Genomic DNA, 20,221 nt, shown 5'->3' on the forward strand with positions numbered 1-20,221 from the left:
AGAATAAACTACAACATGCGTGCGCACGGAGCGCAGGTCTCTGACACATTGCGTAGTCTCGCGAGAACGAGAGAAGTCTCGCGCCTACGTTACCATTCTCTGTCACCGCGGCACCACGGGCTAGTGGGAACCTCTCACATGCGCAGGTAACCCCCATAGCCGCGATGCTGCGGCAATACGTAAAACGTCTATTGATACAAGCGCTAGCTAGGAAGCTGCGCGATGCTATAAGAATCTCGCGCATGCGCAGTACCCCGCGATTCCGAACCCGGAAGTTTCACCGCTGTTTGTGATCAACAATTAGCCATACTATAAATACACCTTCTTTGGTATAGGTTATTATACTCTCCTGATGAAGTCCAGCCGTTTTTACAGGCAGTAAGCGACGAAACGCGTTGAGAGCGGTCTGTGTTCTACTACAGTACCTTCATGTAAGCTATTTTTCTTGTTTTATGTTCACTTCATTCACCTTTTAAAAAATAAACTCCTTTTGAATTATAATTGGAGTTTCTTCCTTATATATATTTATCACGTGGCACTGATGCACCTTGGACCCTGTATGAACAAATGGGACAATACTGCTGAGAGGCTGAATTATCTTCCGGGCAAACATCCTGGTAATCCCAAGAACAGGAGTTCCTAAAACATCACATATTGATGAGCACTTTATTATTATCCTCACGGTACGCTTAATTATTTGTTCACCTAAAACTTGGTGACCCTGATATCACACTAGAGAGCGCTGTTTCTCGCCCCCCTTCTTTTCCAGTTCACATTTGAGACGTCACAACAAACGTTTTACGGAAAAACTTAGCAGCCACCTGTACACAGGACTGTGGTACTCGAAGAAGACACTTCGCTACAAATCCTTATTGGACTTTTTACAAATCAGAACATTTTTTGGGTAGACGCGCTATACAGTACCCCCCTTTATCTATCTATCTATCTATCTATATATATATATATACATACATATATATATACACAGACACACCTATCAAAACCATCACAATGCCAAGAGTAGATGATCTCAAAAGTGAAACTACATTTTTAGTTCTCATCATTACTGTATGTGTTGGCTTCTTCTACCCATATTTGACCCAGGGTCCCCCAGTGCACACTGAAGTAGATACCAAATTAAAATAAAATTAAAAAGTTCAATAATTTTCTATTCTATACCCCATTATGCAAACAGTGGCAGGATTCAGAATATAGACCCTTAGTCCCCCCTCTATCGCCTAAACATACCCCGCCCTAAGCCGCTCCACATATTTACGGCAGACCAATCACTGTGATGCTAAATGCATCCTGCTAAAATAGCTTTGAAAGTGGAAGATGTTGACAGAGGCATACTGCAATGGCTATTTTAAGCGATATCTGCTTGTTAGACTGAAGCACCATCGCCGCCACACTCTTCATTTTGGACAGAGGAAACTTCTACCGATGATAAACAGACCCAATAGAAGCTTTCAAATTATGAAAAAATTTATGATATTTATGAAGAAATCCTCTTCATTCCATCAAGCAAGCAAACCTAACAGAATAGGACTTTATAACATCTGTTCAGACAATTGATACTTACAATGAGTAGCACACAATTTCTCATTTGCAAAACTTACCCTTTTTTCAATTTCTAAAAGTGATCTGTCCGCAAAACGCTCTTGCCTCTGAAATACAAAAAAAGAAAGAAAACCCTGAATATATTTTATAAAACAGGGTATCTTGGTCAATTGGCCAACACCATATGGTTTACATAAGCAAAAGGTTGCCATGGCAATAGTAAACAAAGGAAAATGGAAAGTGTCAACCTTTTCATGCATTTGGGCTTTCATACTTTACCATTCACACAGATTGGGAACAGTACAGTTTGCCGAATGAGGAGTCCACATGCTCAGGTCTTGCTTCTGACACCATTAAAACCTACTGAAAACCTTTAGCTTGTGTGGACCTTTTGGTTTTGACCTAGACGCTGTTGGCCCTTTATACCATGACTACAAAACTGTAGGCAGGAGGCACTAAACACAACCCAATACAATTTGAAACTGTTCTCCCAATTTATATTATGTATCTCACAAAGAAAATTAACAATTTTCTTTGCTGGGCAGTACATAAATAGCTGTAAACTGTAATGCTGGGCAGTACATAAATAGCTGTAAACTGTAATGCTGGGCAGTACATAAATAGCTGTAAACTGTAATGCTGGGCAGTACATAAATAGCTGTAAACTGTAATGCTGGGCAGTACATAAATAGCTGTAAACTGTAATGCTGGGCAGTACATAAATAGCTGTAAACTGTAATGCTGGGCAGTACATAAATAGCTGTAAACTGTAATTAGTGTCAGACACGCCAAAACAACAAGCATGTTCAAAAGATATCATTTGTGACTTAGGAAATGTACTGTATGTGTGAATGACATTCATTACCACCGTTCCTTCAATAAGAGAAAAATTGTCTCCCCAGGGGTGGAACCCAGATATTGAGGTCCATTATACTGTGAAATCTCACTGTATGGACAGAATTATCTACTGGCTTCAGGCTGTTGGTCTGACAGACATTTCATCTGACAGTGTATGTCCAGCATAAGAGTAACATTTGGTCAAGTCTGTTGTTGATCCACTGCATCAAAATAATGTTGTGAATTTCAAGATAAACGTTTAATGCTTCACCCAAACCTGTGTAGCTTTTTCAAGTTGTAACTTAAGTTCCGTCAGCTCCATGTTGGTGTCATGCAACTGGGCCTTCAGTTTTTCATTTTCTGATATGATTTGTTCATACATCTGAAAGGGAAGGAAAAAAAACCTGTACATTTAGCATGCCATAACAATTAAAACAAGTAGCGTTAATAGGTCATGCAAACTTCATAATGTAAATGGAACAATTTGCTCTTTTCCATAATCTCCAAGTACCAGGCCACAGATTTGGCTAAACTAGTCATCATAGTAACAATCCTCTTTCAGAGCAATTCAATCAGTGGTGATGTGTAACTGCCTATTGTGGTACATATGCATCTCATATACCTTTGCCATGCAAGGAAGTCTCTACAATACAGGTGGTAGCGAAAAATAAAAACTTTGGAACATTTTGCCCATGATCACTTAATGAACTGCTCCTTTAGAACATGGAAATTCAGAGCACCTCACTCCAGGTATGAGGAAACAATGTATACACGGATGAGAAAGGTTTGTACATTCAGCCAATGCTCACATACTTTGTAGTAGAAATAGCAGTTTACCTATTAAGAATTTTCTTACATTATTAAAATAAAAATGCTTAACTGTGCCAACATCTGTGAGGTCAAAAATACCTGCTAAAAATGCCAGTGCCGCTCACATTTGTTAAATAAATTAAAAATAAAATCATGTGTAAAACAGATTATATTTTCTATATAAAAGGTAAACATTACAGGTCATTAGGAATACTACAAATGTTTGCTTGGCAATTTTCACACATATTGTGACAAATTCACTTGGCACTTAACTTCTGAATCGCAAATTGAAAACTTTATTACCTTTTTAAAGTCTGTGTTGTCATCTTTGTTAAATCTACTGTAACCAAGTTTTCTATCTAAATAACTAGAAGATCCAACATTTGATTCAAGTCTATCGGTGGACAGAACACCTGTAGAATACCTAGAAGAAATTGGGTAAAAAGTACAGAGTTAATTTTTTAGACTATTTTTGGAAAATCCTGGACATACTCTATTTAATTCTTGGGAGAATTGCACTTTAAAAAAGGTATTAAAAAAAAAAAAAAAAAAACGCTATTAGTTATAAAGGAAATTTTGGTACTTATGTATTATCTGGGCTCCCATGTTAAATGCACCCCATTTTTTTCATACCCCTACTATCCAACTACGCATGGAGTTGATTTTATATAGTGTGGCGAGCGCAGCGAGCCACCGTGCCCGAAGCGTGGCGAGCGCAGCGAGCCCCGCGAGGGGACGCGGTCTCATAAGAAAAACGGGAGCCCAGATATTACATAAGTACCGAAATTTCTAATTCTCAGTGTTGGCATGAAATTGGTGGAATGAGATATTCACAGCATGTTAAGACAAAAAAAACAACAACATAGCAGCAACTGTGAGATGCTATCCTCTCAACATGGGCCAGAATATTAAATACTGTTCCCGCTAGGCTGTTTTAGTGAGGCGCTGCGCTCTGCCCTATTTTCAGAAGAGCTCGCCAATGACCCGCCATCTACGGTGGTGCTGGGCTTCCCCGGCAGTGCAGAGACTTCAGAGTGGTCAGGCCTGCCCCCTTTAGTGACAGCAGCCAGGCCTGCCCCTTTTCATGATGGGGTGGCCTGGGCATGCCTTTTTTGTAAAGTTGGTGGCCCAGGACCGCCCCCTTTACACTGCCCCAATGCAGCAGCGCCCTGCCTGCCACGGTTCCTAGAAGGAACACTATTAAATAAATGTTTGCATTACCTTAGTTCCATGCCAGGAATAGTTCAACTAAGGTGCCTATCCAGTACTAGAAAGGTACCAATGAGTGCACGGTATTTAATATAACTATTATTTACTTTGCGGTCAGTGTGCTATGCCATTTATTGCAAAAGTTCAGAACTAACCATTTTATCTCTTTCCAGATCAAATTGCCTTAAGTACCATGTTTGGATGGGAAGAGCGCAGTCTTAAAATGTATAAGGTGTGGAGGCCCATACACACTAGTAGACTTTCATTTCAAAAGACTTTGCCAAAATCTTTGACCAAAGCAGTGTTGAGCTATTTTCCTCAAAGAGCAAGAGATTTTCAGGAGGTGAAAGACTTTGCTGAAAATCTTTCATTATAAGGCTATTTACATAATGGTCTGGGTTTGAATTCCAAGGGTGGGAGCAGCGGCCATTTTATTCAGTGCATTTCTGTTCTTGGTGCCTGATTCAGAATGGATTGGTGGGCAAAATCCCACCCATGTGCATGGCAAACATTTAATTTGTAGCCGTGCACGTAGGGAGAAATTCATTCACTTTTGCCAGCAATGTATACATTACGCCATAACAAATTATACACTGGGGAGGGCAGCGGCGGTAACGTATACATTGCTGGCCTGCGAAAAGTTTAAGGCATGGCTTTGTGGGACAGGGGACTAAGCACACCATAATGCAAATTACACATTATACCACATACTATTAAGGCCAATTACACAATATGCCACACATATTGGGTGATGGGCAGTGGGTGATCGTGATGGATAGTGGGTGACTAGCAGTGAGTGATAGACAAAAACATTTTAAGGACCTCTCACAGGGCTGGACCCTTGGGTTCAGAATAAACTAGATGTTTATATGTATTCCTCAGCAATTTCTGTATTTAAAGTAGCATAGTCCACATAAAAAATGGCTTCCACATACAATAAAAAACAAAATAATTTTTCCGTACAAGCAATACCATCAAAAAAACAGGGTAACTTAGATGTAACAAGCCAGGCCTTTTTTAGGTATCTTCTTTCTATATGAGAAACAATCTCAAGGATAAGATGTATCCCCCCGGGTAATTCTGTGAGCATTCAGCTATAGTTTGAAGTGACCTTTTCCAAGGCCTGAGCCATATAGATTAAAGATTAAAAGAAAACACTCTCACCCTTCCGCTGTGGTTACTGATCAGGATTTTATATACTTTGGTCTGGGGAAGACATGTGTTGACACTGCCACTAATCTTTCGTGCTCCCTTTTGCTCCGGATATTATCCTTTTTAGGAGGGTGATGTTATCCTCAGTGGCAGCACAGCCACTGGTCTCTCCTATCTACCAGTCCCTCTGACCACTCAGGCATTTACCCTGTGGTGATCTTTCAGTCGGGGCAGTGCAGGAGCCAAGAGACTGCCGGCACTGTCTCTGGCTGGGGTGCGCGATCGCTAACAGCTGAGATCAGCTGTGCGCTACTCCCTTTCCTGCTCTCTCGCCGGGTTCGCTTCAGCGGGTGGGTGGTCAGGTGCGGGGCTTGTGCTCACGTCTGCTAGACACACATTGCAAACACCGTTCAACTCACTGCATCAGAAAGTGCTTTCTCTCTCCTCCTGTAAACTCCCTTTATTCTTGTATCAGGCTACAGTGACACGGAGGACTCCAAGCTGCTACCGACGCGTTTCCACCCTCTTTGGGTCTTTATCAATGCACATCTTCCGGGGAAGCAGAACCCGCATTTGCAATTTGTGGCTAGCAGTCGTAAGCACAAGTCCCGATCATGAACACCCACCTGCTGAAGTGAACCCGGCGGGAGAGCAGGAAAGGGAGTAGTGCACAGATTATCTCAGCTATTAGCGATCGCGCACCCCAGCCAGAGACAGTGACTACAGTCTCTTGGCTCCTGCACTGCCCTGACTGAAAGATCACTGCAGGGTAAACGCCTGAGCGGTCAGAGGGACTGGGAGATAGGAGAGACCAGTGGCTGCAGTGGCAGTGCAGCCACTGAGGATAACATCACTCTCCTAAAAAGGATACTATCTGGAGCAAAAGGGAGCACGAAAGATTACAGTGGCAGTGTGTCGACGCGTGTCATCCCTAGACGAAAGGATATAAAATCCTGACCAGTAGCCACAGCGGAAGGGTGAGAGTTCTTTTAATCTTCTATATGGCTCAGGCCTAGGAAAAGGTCACTTCAAACTATAGCTGAATGCTCACAGGATTACCCGGGGGATACATCTTATCCTTGAGATGGTTTCTGATATAGAGAAGATACCCAGAAAAGGTCTTCCTTGTTACATCTAAGTTTCCCTGTTTTTTTGATGGTACAGTGACATTTGCTTGTAAGGAAGAATTCTTTTGTTTTTTTATTGTAAGTGGAAGCAATTTTTTAGGTGGAGTTTTTCATGATATTTTTGAAGAAAATTTTTTTGGTTTAAAAAAAAAAAAGGGGGGGGGGGGGCGTGGACTATGCTACTTTAAATACGGATATTGCTGAGGAATACATATAAAAATCTAGTTTACTCTGAACCCAAGGGTCCAGCGCTGTGAGAGGTCCTTAAAATCTTTTTGTCTATGTCTTTTTGGATAGTTTACAGTTGAACTATTGTTTGGGGACAAGCAGCAGCAGCAGGACATTATTGTGCGCTCAAGGAGTCACTTTGTCCATTTGCTTCAGAGCAGTGAGTGATAGTAATGGGGAGCAAGAAAGAAAAGATGTCCTGTGTTGGTGCACCAAGCAAAGAAAAAATTAAAATTTAACTTTTATTAATTCTTAGTTTAAGAACTGCGAGATAAAATGATAACAGAATAACATATACAAGGGTGGGGTTCACACAATTTTAAAACCAAGGTGGCAGGCAGATGTTGCAAATGTTTATAATGTTTTACTTGTTGTACAATGTGCGTTTGGTCTATCCAGATATCAAATCTGGCAAACCAACGGGCGTATCTGAGCGAAGGTCCAGGTGACCTTTAATCGTGATCGCTACAGACGCCTAGTATATAGTGCATATGTGGGATTAATATCCTATACAGGTCCCAAAATTATTAGTAGGAATCCACCAACATTGAAAGTTATGTCAGACGATCAGTGAGAGGATAATTCTCATGGAGGATCTCTCCGGTTTTATAGATGCACTAGACACATTAGTAGGTCACCCTGTCTGTACATAGACCCGGCGTGCAGACGCTCCAGGGTCAGTCGGCCCTGAGGAAGCTACTATCTGCGAAGCGCGTGCCGGCTAGCGGTGCGCAGGCAGATGTGTGCAACTATTTGTTATTTTTCATATTAATGTATTTAGATTGTGTTTTGGTCTCCAGCTGCGATTATCCCTAACCTTGCGCTGACTGCCCAGTACTTGCTAAACACTTAGGAGGCGGCTCCAAGTGACTCGGCACAGCTATTTTGGTGGTGTACTTACCTGGGTCCTACATTGGAACGTTTTCCATGTTAGAGGCCATACACACCGAGCGATTTACGACTGGTGCATTTTACAGCAGCAGAGGGAGTACATTCAGGAGAGAGTGAGACACTATGACAGCCTCCACAATGGTGATGACTGTTGCATATGTGTAATCTCCAGGAGGCGGCTCCACCTGATTTATCGCAGCTCTTAAAACACCCTGGGGTGCACAGACACCCACACTGACCCTGGAGCGTCTGCACGCCGGGTCTATGTACAGACAGGGTGACCTACTAATGTGTCTAGTGCATCTATAAAACCGGAGAGATCCTCCATGAGAATTATCCTCTCACTGATCGTCTGACATAACTTTCAGTGTTGGTGGATTCCTACTAATAATTTTGGGACCTGTATAGGATATTAATCCCACATATGCACTATATACTAGGCGTCTGTAGCGATCACGATTAAAGGTCACCTGGACCTTCGCTCAGATACGCCCGTTGGTTTGCCAGATTTGATATCTGGATAGACCAAACGCACATTGTACAACAAGTAAAACATTATAAACATTTGCAACATCTGCCTGCCACCTTGGTTTTAAAATTGTGTGAACCCCACCCTTGTATATGTTATTCTGTTATCATTTTATCTCGCAGTTCTTAAACTAAGAATTAATAAAAGTTAAATTTTTATTTTTTCTTTGCTTGGTGCACCAACACAGGACATCTTTTCTTTCTTGCTCTCTATACAAATTCCATGTCCTATGGTAGCACACCCCCTGCAATTTACTGATATCAAAAGATAATAATGTTTGCATAAGGGGGTCCACCTCTCTCTTGACTAGAGGTCTTGTGCGATCAACCCCCCCAAATCTCAGTGATAGTAATGGATAGTGGGTGAAAGCAGCATAAGGGTGGTGGATGAGGGTGGCGGCCAGTGGGTGACAGCAGTGTGAGGGTGACGGGCAGTAGGTGAAGTGATGGATAGTGGATGACAGCAGCATGAGGGTGATGGGCAGTGGGTGATAGTGACGGATTGTTTGTGTTTGTACTGTAAGGGCGGCTGGTGATGACGGATAGTGGGTGACAGCAGAATGAGGGTGATGGGAAGTGAGTGAGGGTGACTGGTAATAGGTGAAAGATGTTTCTGTACGTTGTGTCGCCTGGCGGTCCCACAGTTGTAGAGTTGTACTGGCTCGGGGGGCACATGCCACTGGAATTTGGGCCCCTAGGATTATGGGGCCCTTGGGCAACTGCCCATCAAGCCCTTGCATTAAAACGGCCCTGAATATATACATTGCTGGCCTGTGCCAGCAATGTATATATTACTAGTTTATATGTGATCATTGGTGCCCAGTGGGGATGCAGTTAAAATCCCGGCGGTCGGGATCCCGGCGTTCAGAATCCCAACGCCGGAATCCCGACCGCCGAAATGCCGACACATTCTCCCTCCTGGGGTGTCCACGACAACCCTGGAGGGAGAATAAATTAGTGTGCCGAGCGTAGCGTGGCACCGGGCCCGCTGCGTGGCGAGCGCAGCGAGCCCGTAAGGGGGGGCGATCCACGTCCCCCCCTTGTCGGCATTTCGGCTGTCGGGATTCCGGCGTCGGGATTCTGAACGCCGGGATCCCGACCGCCGGGATTCAATACTGAATCCGCCCAGTGGTACCAATAATATATACATTGCTGGCCTGTGCCAGCAATGTATATATTACTGGCTTATTAATAACATTGGTGCCAGTAATATATACATTGCTGGCATGGGAGGGGGAGAGGAGTCTGCTCTGCGTGCAGGTCTGTAGCATGTGAGCCGGGCAGCGTGGGAGTGAGGAGGGGTGAGTATGAGCAGGGGGAGGGAGCGGGCGGTCAGCTGGGCTGAAAGTTTGTGATCTTTCAGCCCGGCTGCCATACACATTTAGCGATGATGGCTAAAACAACAGTCATCATCGCTAAATGTGCCGGTAAAACCAGCAGACTTCCCACCTCGCTAGCGATGATGTGGGAGCGTGCATCATCGCTAGTCGGGGATCTCTGGCCCATACACATTAGGTGATTTTCAGCTGAAAATTGTCAAGTGTGTATGGGCCTTAAGTCTTTTTTCATTTGGACACACTTTATGTGATATCTTTCTATAACCAAATATGCAGAATGATAGTTTTTTTATTCTATATATGTGGAATCATTTCAAGAGAAATCATTTAATAAAAAAAAAAAAAAGGCCTGAACCTTTATCAGCCCCACAGATGACCTCTATAACATAAAAAACTGGACTAGGTGCAGAGGATCTATAACAACATTTGCAAATATTCTGCCAAATTCACAGGAAAGAAGTTCGGCATATTAGTTATTCTTTAGCAATTTTTAGAAAATAAGCCTACCTGGAAAAGTTGTCCGTCTACATGGAAAGAAAAAAGAAAAAGCACAAATATAATTACACCAGTATAGAATATAACAAAGCAATGCAGTTCCTTAATTTCAAATGCATGGGGGAATTTAATAATTAGATGTGAAGGGGTGAATCAACACTTGTTTGAGGTCTACGGCAACCTGATTTACCCCTCTTCACCAGTCCGGATGATAGATTTGCCTATAAGTGCTTGCGGCCTGATGCACAGCGAGCACTTTTCAGTGACATCCTCCTCACCGTAAACTGCTGCACTGTTGTGCGGCTTTGCCGGACGAATCCGCCAGCACCTAAATAAGTTTCCCCTACAGTATAAAGCTTTAACAGACGCTGCTCTGTAAGAAGGGAATGTCCTCAGCATCAGTGAGAAAAGAAAAAAACGACACCAGTGTAGCAGCTTTGATAACCCAGCACCTTAGTAATCTTCCCAAATGCCCATATAGATCACTTCTATTTTTTCGTGCGCTGCCCTTCCATACTACTGCAGAAAAATGTTGATACAAAAATAAATTTAAATACTGATAAACCTATTGTGTGTTAAACTATCTTAATTGGTTCGTCAATTTCATTTTTGGAAAGAGGTTTTAGTAAAATTACTAAAGGTGCGTACACACGGGGGCGATTTTGTATAATATCGCGGGAAATATGGTCGCTAAGCGACCATATTGCCCACGATGGGAGTGTGCACCGGCGATATATCGCCGGGTGCTCGCTCCCATTTTTACCCCTGTAGTGATCGCTGGTTGCAGGAACATGCTCCTGCGACCAGCTGATTACCACTGCCGGGCTCCCCCCGGCAGTTTCTTTTTCATCAGCGACCATCTCTCGTCGCTGATGAAAAGGAGAAACTGAGCAATATATGGCTGAGCAATATATCTCCCCTGTGTGTACGGGGCTTAACTTGGATCAAAGAGGACTTTAATGTAAGCCTTTTTGAGTAGGAGACAGATTTAATTTCATGGTATGATTTACACACCATCATGAATGTACTCCTGGGATGCTTGAATATGTGTTAATCCTGTTTAAGTTTTTACATGTATATTTTGAGCAAGGTAACATATATTGTTTAAGATTAATGTGACTAAGAAAGTGAAGAAAAAAAAAAAGATTTACACAACTAATATAAATGTAGTAATCATTCCTTGACCTTTACACAAATGATAGAATGGTAAATGTACTCTCTCCAGAGGATCATTATACAGTGATAGTGCATGGAGGTGGTCAAGTGAAAATGGTCTGACAGGAAATCCCATGGCTCCTAGTGCAACCTAATGTAAATGATTTTCTAGGACATGACTGGGATTTCAGAAGATCAGCAGTCTTGTTAAATAGAAAGGATCTCTATGGACACTAGTCCCATCTAAATGCAATATAGGGAGGCATATAAGAGACAGAACCCCTTATTATATGTGTGTGTGTGTGTGTGTGTGTGGGGGGGGGGGGGGGGGGGGGGGGACGACGACATTCAAACTAAAATTAATTAAAATGCAAAAATCATTTGTGCACAGAACACTTTGAAAACTTACTCGGCTGTCCTTATTTGAGCGCTCATCAGTATCCGAGTGATGATCTTGTTCATTTTCATCACTCTGTAAGGCAAAAAAGTGTCATAGTGAAAGTGTTAGCTCCAAAGATATACACACAGCAACAAGTATAAATAAAAGTCAAATCACTTAAGTGATGTTTCAATCCCTATAAAAGTACATTATTTTCTTAAGGCCCCAATACACTTGTCTGACTTGTCTAAAGGAGAAGTCAGACACTATTTACCAGTCAGTCAGCCTCGACCATTGATTTGAATGTGAGTTTTGGTAGCAGCAGGAGGATTTCAAAACTCTAATTCAAATGAGTGGGCGGCCGCTGATTGGCCTGGAGAGAATCAGAGCCTGGGTCCTGTGCAAACTCCACCAGGTCGAAACATGACATGAGTTTCCCAAGAGCCTCAAACAAAGGTGAACAGAGACCCTACATCTCTTGAGGATGCAACTTTAGGGAGGTCACTGCTAAGAGAAAGACTCTGAGCCACAGTATCCAGATAAGCTCAGAGATGGATCAAGGATTGGGTCGGAACCAGACTGGACTTGCACCAGTTGATTAGCCAAACGTGGGTCTGGAGCAACTCCAGGATGATTTAAAGATGACTCAGCAGAGACTCCTGAGCCAATAGTAGAAGGTCAACAAAGTATAGCAGAATGCGAATCCTGTGCAGATGCAGAGCAGCCATCACGACTGCCATCACCTTGGTAAAGATCCTTGGGGAGGTTGACAGGCCAAATGGAAGGGCTCTGAACTGAAAATGGAGATACCTAACCGTGAAACTAAGGAAATCGCTGATAACCTGGATATATGGGGACATGTAGATAGGCGTCATGGATTTCCAGAGCAATCAAAAGAGTTTCAAGGCATGCATGATAGATTTAATGGATTCCATTTTGAATTGAGTCACCCAGAGATACTGGTTCAGCAGCTTGAGGTTTAGGAAAAGGTTGGAAGGATTCATACAGTTTTTGGACAAGTAACAGGAGGGGGGAACTGGTTTAACAACCCTGGCTAACTGGAGGGATGTGATGGAGTGCTTCAGAGCCTCCGCTTTTTTCCCGAAGACCTGTTGTAATGAAACATGATGGCAGATGCCATCCAAAAGGAGAGAGTGTAGCCTTCCACAATCGACCAAACCCAAAAATTAGGAGACATTTTCCACCACTCGTTGGTAAACTGAAGGGGAACTACTTTCTACAGGCAGGGCGCCCTCTAAGGTGGTTTTTCTTTGAGTCAGGATCCGCTTCAAATTTTGTAGCGAAAGAGCCTTTCTGGCGGTCCCTGAGGATGCAGAAATCCATGATTAAATGAGAACAGAGTCCAAGGCTGCAACCCCCAAGTATGTGGAGGCCTCTCTAATAAGGGGCCAGATTCTCTAAGCTTCAAAAGTGCTAAAATAGAGTGATAAACCGCCAGCCAATCAGCTCCTGCCTGACATTTTTCAAACACAGTCTGTGACATGGCAGGTAGGAGCTGATTGGCTGGGTGTTTAGGAGCTGATTGGCTGGGTGTTTATCGCTCTCCATTTTATCACTTTTGAAGCTTAGAGAATCTGGCCCATTGTCCATAAAAGAGTTCTGACCTACGTGTACCAGCATTGATATTCTCTTTCAAATCATCAGCACAGCTGCCAATTGCCATCACTACCAAAGCCAAAGCAAATGCAGGACACGCGGTCATTCCTGCCTTAATTTCAAGAGGTGTCCCAGCTTCCTATCTGTGGGATCCTTGAGAGTTGCCACTGTAGTAATCGGCAAGATTAGTAGACTTCACCAACCGGGCTACGTGATTGTGGGGTTTCCCATTTCTTACATTCTCCCAAGGGTATGGATCATTGGATAGACACAACTAGGTTGTCAAGCATTAGGTCAACATGCATGAATGTCGACATGACTGAAGGTCGACCACTATTTTAATCTCCCACCATGCCCTAGTGGATGGCAGGGCATGAAATACCGCCTGACGGCACACGTTGGCTCAAGAAAAAGTGAAAACCCCCATGTCAACCTAATTATCGTATCCCTCTCCCAAGGGGATCAGTTAGAAAAATAAATAAAGAGTCTCTTAGAAACTGGAAAATTCTTAATCGGATACACCCAGACTGCTGGGTCTTTCTTCATTTGTTTGAATGAGGGAGCCTCGGTTGCCAACTGCTGTTTCGGATCCTTATTAACCTAGGAGCTGACTGCTTTAATCAGAGCATCTACCCTGTATTGGGTCATGTGCTAGTCCGGCTGTGCGAAATCCTCCTCAGAATCAACAGATTCTTCCTCCCCTTCTGAAGCAGCCTTGGATTCAGAGGAATCTTACATTGGTTCGATTAGTAAATCGTTCTAGGCGCCTTTCACTTAGATGAAGGGCCCAGCATGGACTGCAAGAAACTAGAATCCTGAACCAACCCCTGTACTGAGGAAGGAAGGCCCTGAACCCATGCAGACTCTAAGAGCTGGACCTGGGATTCCCCCTGAGAAGGAGATGGTGACAGGGCCAAGGCCGGAGTAGGTAAACTGGTTGTGGGTTGTCTTATTACCGCTCTGACCACAAATTTAATAGATTTGATGTTCGCAAGCCTAAGATTAAGCATATTCTGCATATATTGCGTGATGCTACCTACAATAGGAAAAGGTCAGCCTTTTGCAACAGGATTACCATAAAATAAATGGTAAACACCCTCTACTCTTCCCCACCAATTTAGTGTTGCAACATATTACGGTCTCAAAAGGTCTGTGTTGATGTTTTATATGGTGCCGATGCTATTTTTTTCTTTTCAATCTCTGTATTTATACTGTTTAACTTTGCATTAACCAACGACTTACATCTTGGGCCCAAAATGAAACACCTGTAGATCGCCTCTTTTCTCTTGGTCTCCGTCTCTCTCGTATTGATTTGGACTGAGATTTGTCTTCAGAATCTCTCTCATCCTCTCTCTTATCATCTTAAGAAAAAACAAATACTGTGGATTCCATAGAAAGTTAACTACATTTTAAATAAAATATTGTGCATAACTAATTTATACAATATATTACAGGATATAATTTTGGTAAACTGTAAAATTATCAAAATCAAAACAAAAAATAAAATCATAAAAAAATCTATTGTGTATTTGTAGTCTTAATATTGTGTTCCTGTATGCATCCTATGAACTGCAAGATCTAATACTGTAAGCACTGTCTGCTTTTTCCTGTTATATGTGAAAATTCATAAACGAATAGCACAATAAAAGTTAAAGTAGGACCAAGTATTAAAGAAGTTACCTCTTTCTGGCTCTTTAGATGAAAGCCTTGAGAAGTTGGAGTATGAAGATGAGAGCCCAGTTAGACTACTTGGTCGGTTTAATTGACTTGAAGTAAATAAAGAACCAGTAGATGAAGAAAGTGATGGTGTAGACGATGATGACACAACAGTAGTACTTGCTGATAACGGCCTGTATCTCTATAAAGAATTAGAAGAATCACATTAACAAAAGAAGACTGAGCTTCAGAAAAAGGCAAACTTTAGGACATCCTCAGGTCAGTAGCTTGTGGCCCTTAAATAGGATTTAAACAAAACTCCCTGACAAAAACTTGACTAGAAAAAACCTGCATCCAAATGGAAGTAAAAAAAAAATCCTTTTATTTACTGCCCTGCCACAATCTCAAATTTAGACTACACTATACAATGTGCCTTAATGCTATCTAGCATATGTAACCAATCCTCCCCTTATATAGAAGTATCGCTGAATACTAAAGCCACAGCTAAGCTAAACGTTATAATCCACTTAAGTGTAACTGACTGAATTACCTTTTTTCTGTAATTTTTTAACATGTGTAAGACTTGTACTATGTACATTAATAAATTTGACAAATAGCAGAATGAAATAAATGAATTCCCAATCATGACGACAACTAGTGTAAAAAAAAAAAAGTGCTGCCCCATTAAAAAAAATAAATAAATACATTTTAAACCCAAAAACAAACTAGCATGAACGCAAATCCCATGGCTTCAAGCAATATACAAGTTTTGGACTACTCATATGCCGACACAGTACATGCCACAAATTCCATATATTTGGTACTTTGCGCATGTGCTGTAAGGGGGCTGCAGTGCTAGTCACATTACGGCATTATACTGTCCATGAGTGACAATCTGATACCTTTAAGGGCTGTTGGGATGGGTGCCGGACGGGATCCCAACTGTTAAAATACCGATGCACGGGTTCCCAACAGCCACCGGCTATTCTCCCTTGCGGGGTCCACGACTTCCACAGAGGGAGAATAGAATAGGTGTCGAGCGTAGCAAGCCACCGTGCCCGCAAGGGGCTTTGTTGCGCTCGCCACGCTGTCTGAGTCCGGCCAGTCGGGATCCCAACGTCGGGCTAATGACTGTCAGGATCCCCACTATCGGAACCCTGTACCAAACCCATTGGGATTTCCTGGCCTCTTTGTAGTAGATGCTTTGTCCAGCTTGCACGACCACATGGGTCACACAACCAGCCAGTGTCGCAGATAATCCAATAACGTGTCCTAGGACATAGCACGGATCAGTCAGGCATGCAGAAGGTGTAATGTCTCCTGCTGCATTACCTTACAGCAGCAAATATAACTCCTCTGTCAATGTCTGAGTCAGGCCCTTTGTTAGTATAATACAGAAGCTATCTCCAATCTTATACTGCATTAAGGTATCTAAAATTAAAGAGCTAATGACAAATTTTAATGTCAATCTTCATAAAATAAACTAAAAACCCTAGCTGAATGTATAATGTAAGTTAAATCCATTTAACTTTGAAAGGAACACAAGGAATACCTCTTCCATATTGCGGGTGAATCTGTACCGGTAGTCATCATTTTTATTCTCCGATTCTTTTTTGTCTTCTTGTTTTTCTTTGTCTTGTTTTTCTCTTTCTTCACTTTCTTGATCTCTGGTTTGAGTAGGACGACTTCTACCAATTGTTTTCTCAGCTTCTTGAAGGTCTGTTAACGTTACACCCTATAGAATAGAATAGTGATCAAACTGGTTGGCTTAGAATTCAAATTTTATAAAAATAAATAAATGGGATGTCTGAAGAATTAATAGCAACCTACTGGTAATGAGACTTGGCATAACATTTTGCACAACCACTAACTGTACTTTAGTAATACACAACATGAAAAATAATTCATAGTGGAAAGGGCTCTGTTTTAAAGGCCATCATTTGCAGTTGATCTACCTAAAAAGACCCCACTTCATGCGCTTCTGTTGGCAATTTGGAATCTAAAATGAATGGATCAATTACCATATTCTCCACAAGAACGCCATAACATATCTGCAGCGAATCAAAGTTTAAAAGGGGTAGTCAATAGATTATGCAGGGATGGTAGCCGAAAGCATGGTCGACTGAAAAAGAAGTCATACACCCTGAACATTTGTGCACTATATATCGTTCATGGGTAAACTGGGAACAATGACGTTGGTTGCAAAGCACAGCCCATAAGATAACTATGACGGCACACAGGAGCACGTGGAAGTGCATACACACTACCTGATGTGCATGATCTGTTGATCCAATGGATCGGAAAACATATTGCCTAGTGTGTACCCAGCTTTAGACCACAGAGACAGGTGTGATTAGACTATTGTATGAAGTACTTTTAAGAACACATTCACTTATTTAATATGCTGTATTATCCTCTTCCAATAGCCATGTCTTAAAGACAAACCTGTGTTGATCTTCTGGACTGTCTGGCTTGTCTTGATCTAGCTTTTCTTTGGGACTCTGATTCTTCATCCCGAACCGGCGTGAGATATGACCTTGGAGGAAAAAAATAATTGGTTAACATACACAAATGAACTAGGATTCTATGAAAACAGATGTACTTCTATATGCTTTAAATTGAACAAATCCAATCAACTAAAGAATGCAATATTACTGCTAAGAATGAACTTTCTACAAGCTTAAAAAATGAAATGAATGGTTCCGCCATCACAAACCATGGCCACTCCACTCTGGGAGGGGACTGAAGTAGTGCTGGGGAGAGGTTTAATAATGCATGCATGTTTGCAAAAGTCTTATACAATTGCTGGCCGAGCCTAAATGTTACTCCTACATGCAATGTGAAGCAATTTTTTCTTCTAGTGTCACCCACATCCAGCTTAAAGATAAAACCTTTTTCAGAGGGGTTATTTAGATCCTGAGGTGCAAAGTACCTGTGCGCCAACAGGTCTTAAAATGTTGAGAGCAGGACAGCAGCAGACTGACAATCTGTTGCAGTGGGTGTGGCAAGGAAAGGGTGGCGATGGCCTTGGTTTCGCAAAATGAAGGCTTTTTGCCACCATTTAGGTGGAGAGAGGAGGCCGGGGATCTCCATTGTGGCATAAAGATTTCTAGGCATCTGCAAAGGTTGGCTTGCAATGTGTATCATACTTTGCTGCATCCTAGGATGCAGGTTGGATCACTACTGCAGCAGGAGTCACCATACAGTGCTACCTCTAACCACATCCAAATCAGGCCCTCCGCACTCACACCACTGTTTGCACTTCGCAATGAGCTGCAGAATGTTTTTATATTTCAACTCAAAGTACTGTCTACTACCACAGAACCTTAATTGGGTCTGCTAAAATATTGCTCATCAAGGAGCTATTTGACGACTCGGTTCATTCTATATCAAATTAACTAAAAAAAAAAAAAACAACATTTTTACTGAGCCTCTTTTTTTTAATGAAATTTGGTGTACCAGCAGGATGGGGGAAAAACTAATCTACACCAAATTTCAACATCATACGTTGGATATTTTTGGAGGTGGAGCCATTTAAAAATTAACAAAATAAGGAAATTTACTGCCGCAGGGGTCTTTTTGTTTGCCTATAACTTCAGTTCTAAATTTAGACAGAGATTAAATGAGTGTCATTTTGAAGTTTAGGAATATATATTTTTCACTTCAATTTAGTAAGGTAGTACTAAAAATTTTGGTACTTGTCTCCTAGCACGGCCACAAATCGCGGCCATCGGGGGTCATTTTAGTGGCCTGCGACGCGACCGACGCGATGCCCCCAATTTTTCCATTGAAAATCGGGTCGGTCGCGTCGTGTGCGGCTAAAAATGCTTAAATGGTCCACACGCGATGGCCGCGATTTCCCCATAGGGAACAATGTTAAATGGGTAACTTTACCCCCGATGACCGCGATTTCCCATAGGAAACAATGTTAAATGGGTCAATTTACCCAAATCATCATAGGGAACAATGGTAAATGGGCCAGAAAGCCCAAAAAACACCCCTGAACATTGACATGTCCCCCCAAAAGTAGTTCACGCCACCCCGCGATGAACGTGAACCCGAAGCGTGGCGAGCGCAGCGAGTCCGCGAGGGGCGGCGGTACGCGTCCTCCAACCTTTTCATACCCCCACTATCCACTAGGGCGTGGAGTTGAGAATAGTGTGGCGAGCGCAGCGAGCCACCGAGCCCGAAGCGTGGCGAGCCCCGCGAGGGGACGCGGATACCTTCACAGGTAAACGCGTCCCTTCGCGGGCTTCACAGGTATCCGCGTCCCCTCGCTGCGCTCGCCACACTATTCTATTCTCAACTCCACGCCCTAGTGGATAGTAGGGGTATGAAAAGGTCGGAGGACGCGTACCGCCGCCCCTCGCGGGCTCGCTGCGCTCACCACGCTTCGGGTTCACGTTGATCACGTGGTGGCGTAAACTACTTTTGGGGGGACATTTCAATGTTCAGGGGTGTTTTTGGCCCATTTACCATTGTTCCTATGATAATTTGGGTAAATTGAGCCATTTCACATTGTTTCCTATGGGAAATCGTGGTCATCGCGGGTAAATTGAGGCATTTAACATTGTTCTCTATGGGGAAATCGCGGGCATCACGTCTAGCCCATCGCAGACCATTTTTTAGTGCATGCGATGCCCGCGATGGCCCCGATTTTACCCCCGATCATGATCGTTGTGGCCGTGCTAGGAAACAAGTACCAACATTTTAAATAAGCTTTGACCTCAATTTTTTTTTTTTTTTTTTTTTAAACCAGGCTTTTTTTCATGAGTTTAGTTTGGAAGTTGCAGGCAGTTTCTCTTTCTGTAATGTTGTACACACGTCCTGTTGTAGTCATTGGGTCTGCTGTTAGTATATCACAGTTTGTTTACTGGAGGACATAGTAGAATTGGGTCTACTGTTAGTATATCACAATGATGATGAACTAGAAGAAAGTAGAGATTTCCTTGGAATTTGTATGATGGGGATGGTCCTTGTGGGTGGAGAAAGCAGACCTTAACCTAGATAAAAAGTACGAATTAGTAAAGAACACATGCTACCCACCACTCTGCATCATACACGCAAGTAACAAATCCTTTAATGTCTTTAAACTCTACTTTGTGCTCCAGTAAACAATCTCGTTCCACGTTCGAAGATGTAGATGTAATTTTCGTAAGGAAAAGTATCCATTGTTACAAAGATCATTTATTTCTTAGTATAAAAATCAAAATAAATTTCATTAATCTTTGCTTTCACGA

At 42.5% G+C, this 20,221-nt stretch overlaps 1 protein-coding gene across 1 annotated transcript in view; it reads right to left on the minus strand.

The window, feature by feature from the left end:
* The window catches only part of PPP1R12A (protein phosphatase 1 regulatory subunit 12A), a 121,554-nt gene that overhangs the window by 8,781 nt on the left and 92,552 nt on the right, over positions 1-20,221 (minus strand). Inside the window, exons 15-23 of the mRNA XM_083182622.1 lie at positions 17,427-17,517; positions 16,534-16,716; positions 15,006-15,183; positions 14,568-14,686; positions 11,739-11,801; positions 10,187-10,203; positions 3,511-3,631; positions 2,675-2,779; positions 1,620-1,667 (exon numbers count right to left, since the gene is read on the minus strand). Of these exons, the coding sequence (XP_083038748.1) occupies positions 1,620-1,667; positions 2,675-2,779; positions 3,511-3,631; positions 10,187-10,203; positions 11,739-11,801; positions 14,568-14,686; positions 15,006-15,183; positions 16,534-16,716; positions 17,427-17,517 (925 nt within the window). The remainder of the gene's footprint in view (positions 1-1,619; positions 1,668-2,674; positions 2,780-3,510; positions 3,632-10,186; positions 10,204-11,738; positions 11,802-14,567; positions 14,687-15,005; positions 15,184-16,533; positions 16,717-17,426; positions 17,518-20,221) is intronic.

This window comes from Crinia signifera, chromosome 4, assembly GCF_055691185.1.
Source record: "Crinia signifera chromosome 4, ASM5569118v1, whole genome shotgun sequence".
Taxonomy (NCBI): Eukaryota; Metazoa; Chordata; class Amphibia; order Anura; family Myobatrachidae; genus Crinia; species Crinia signifera.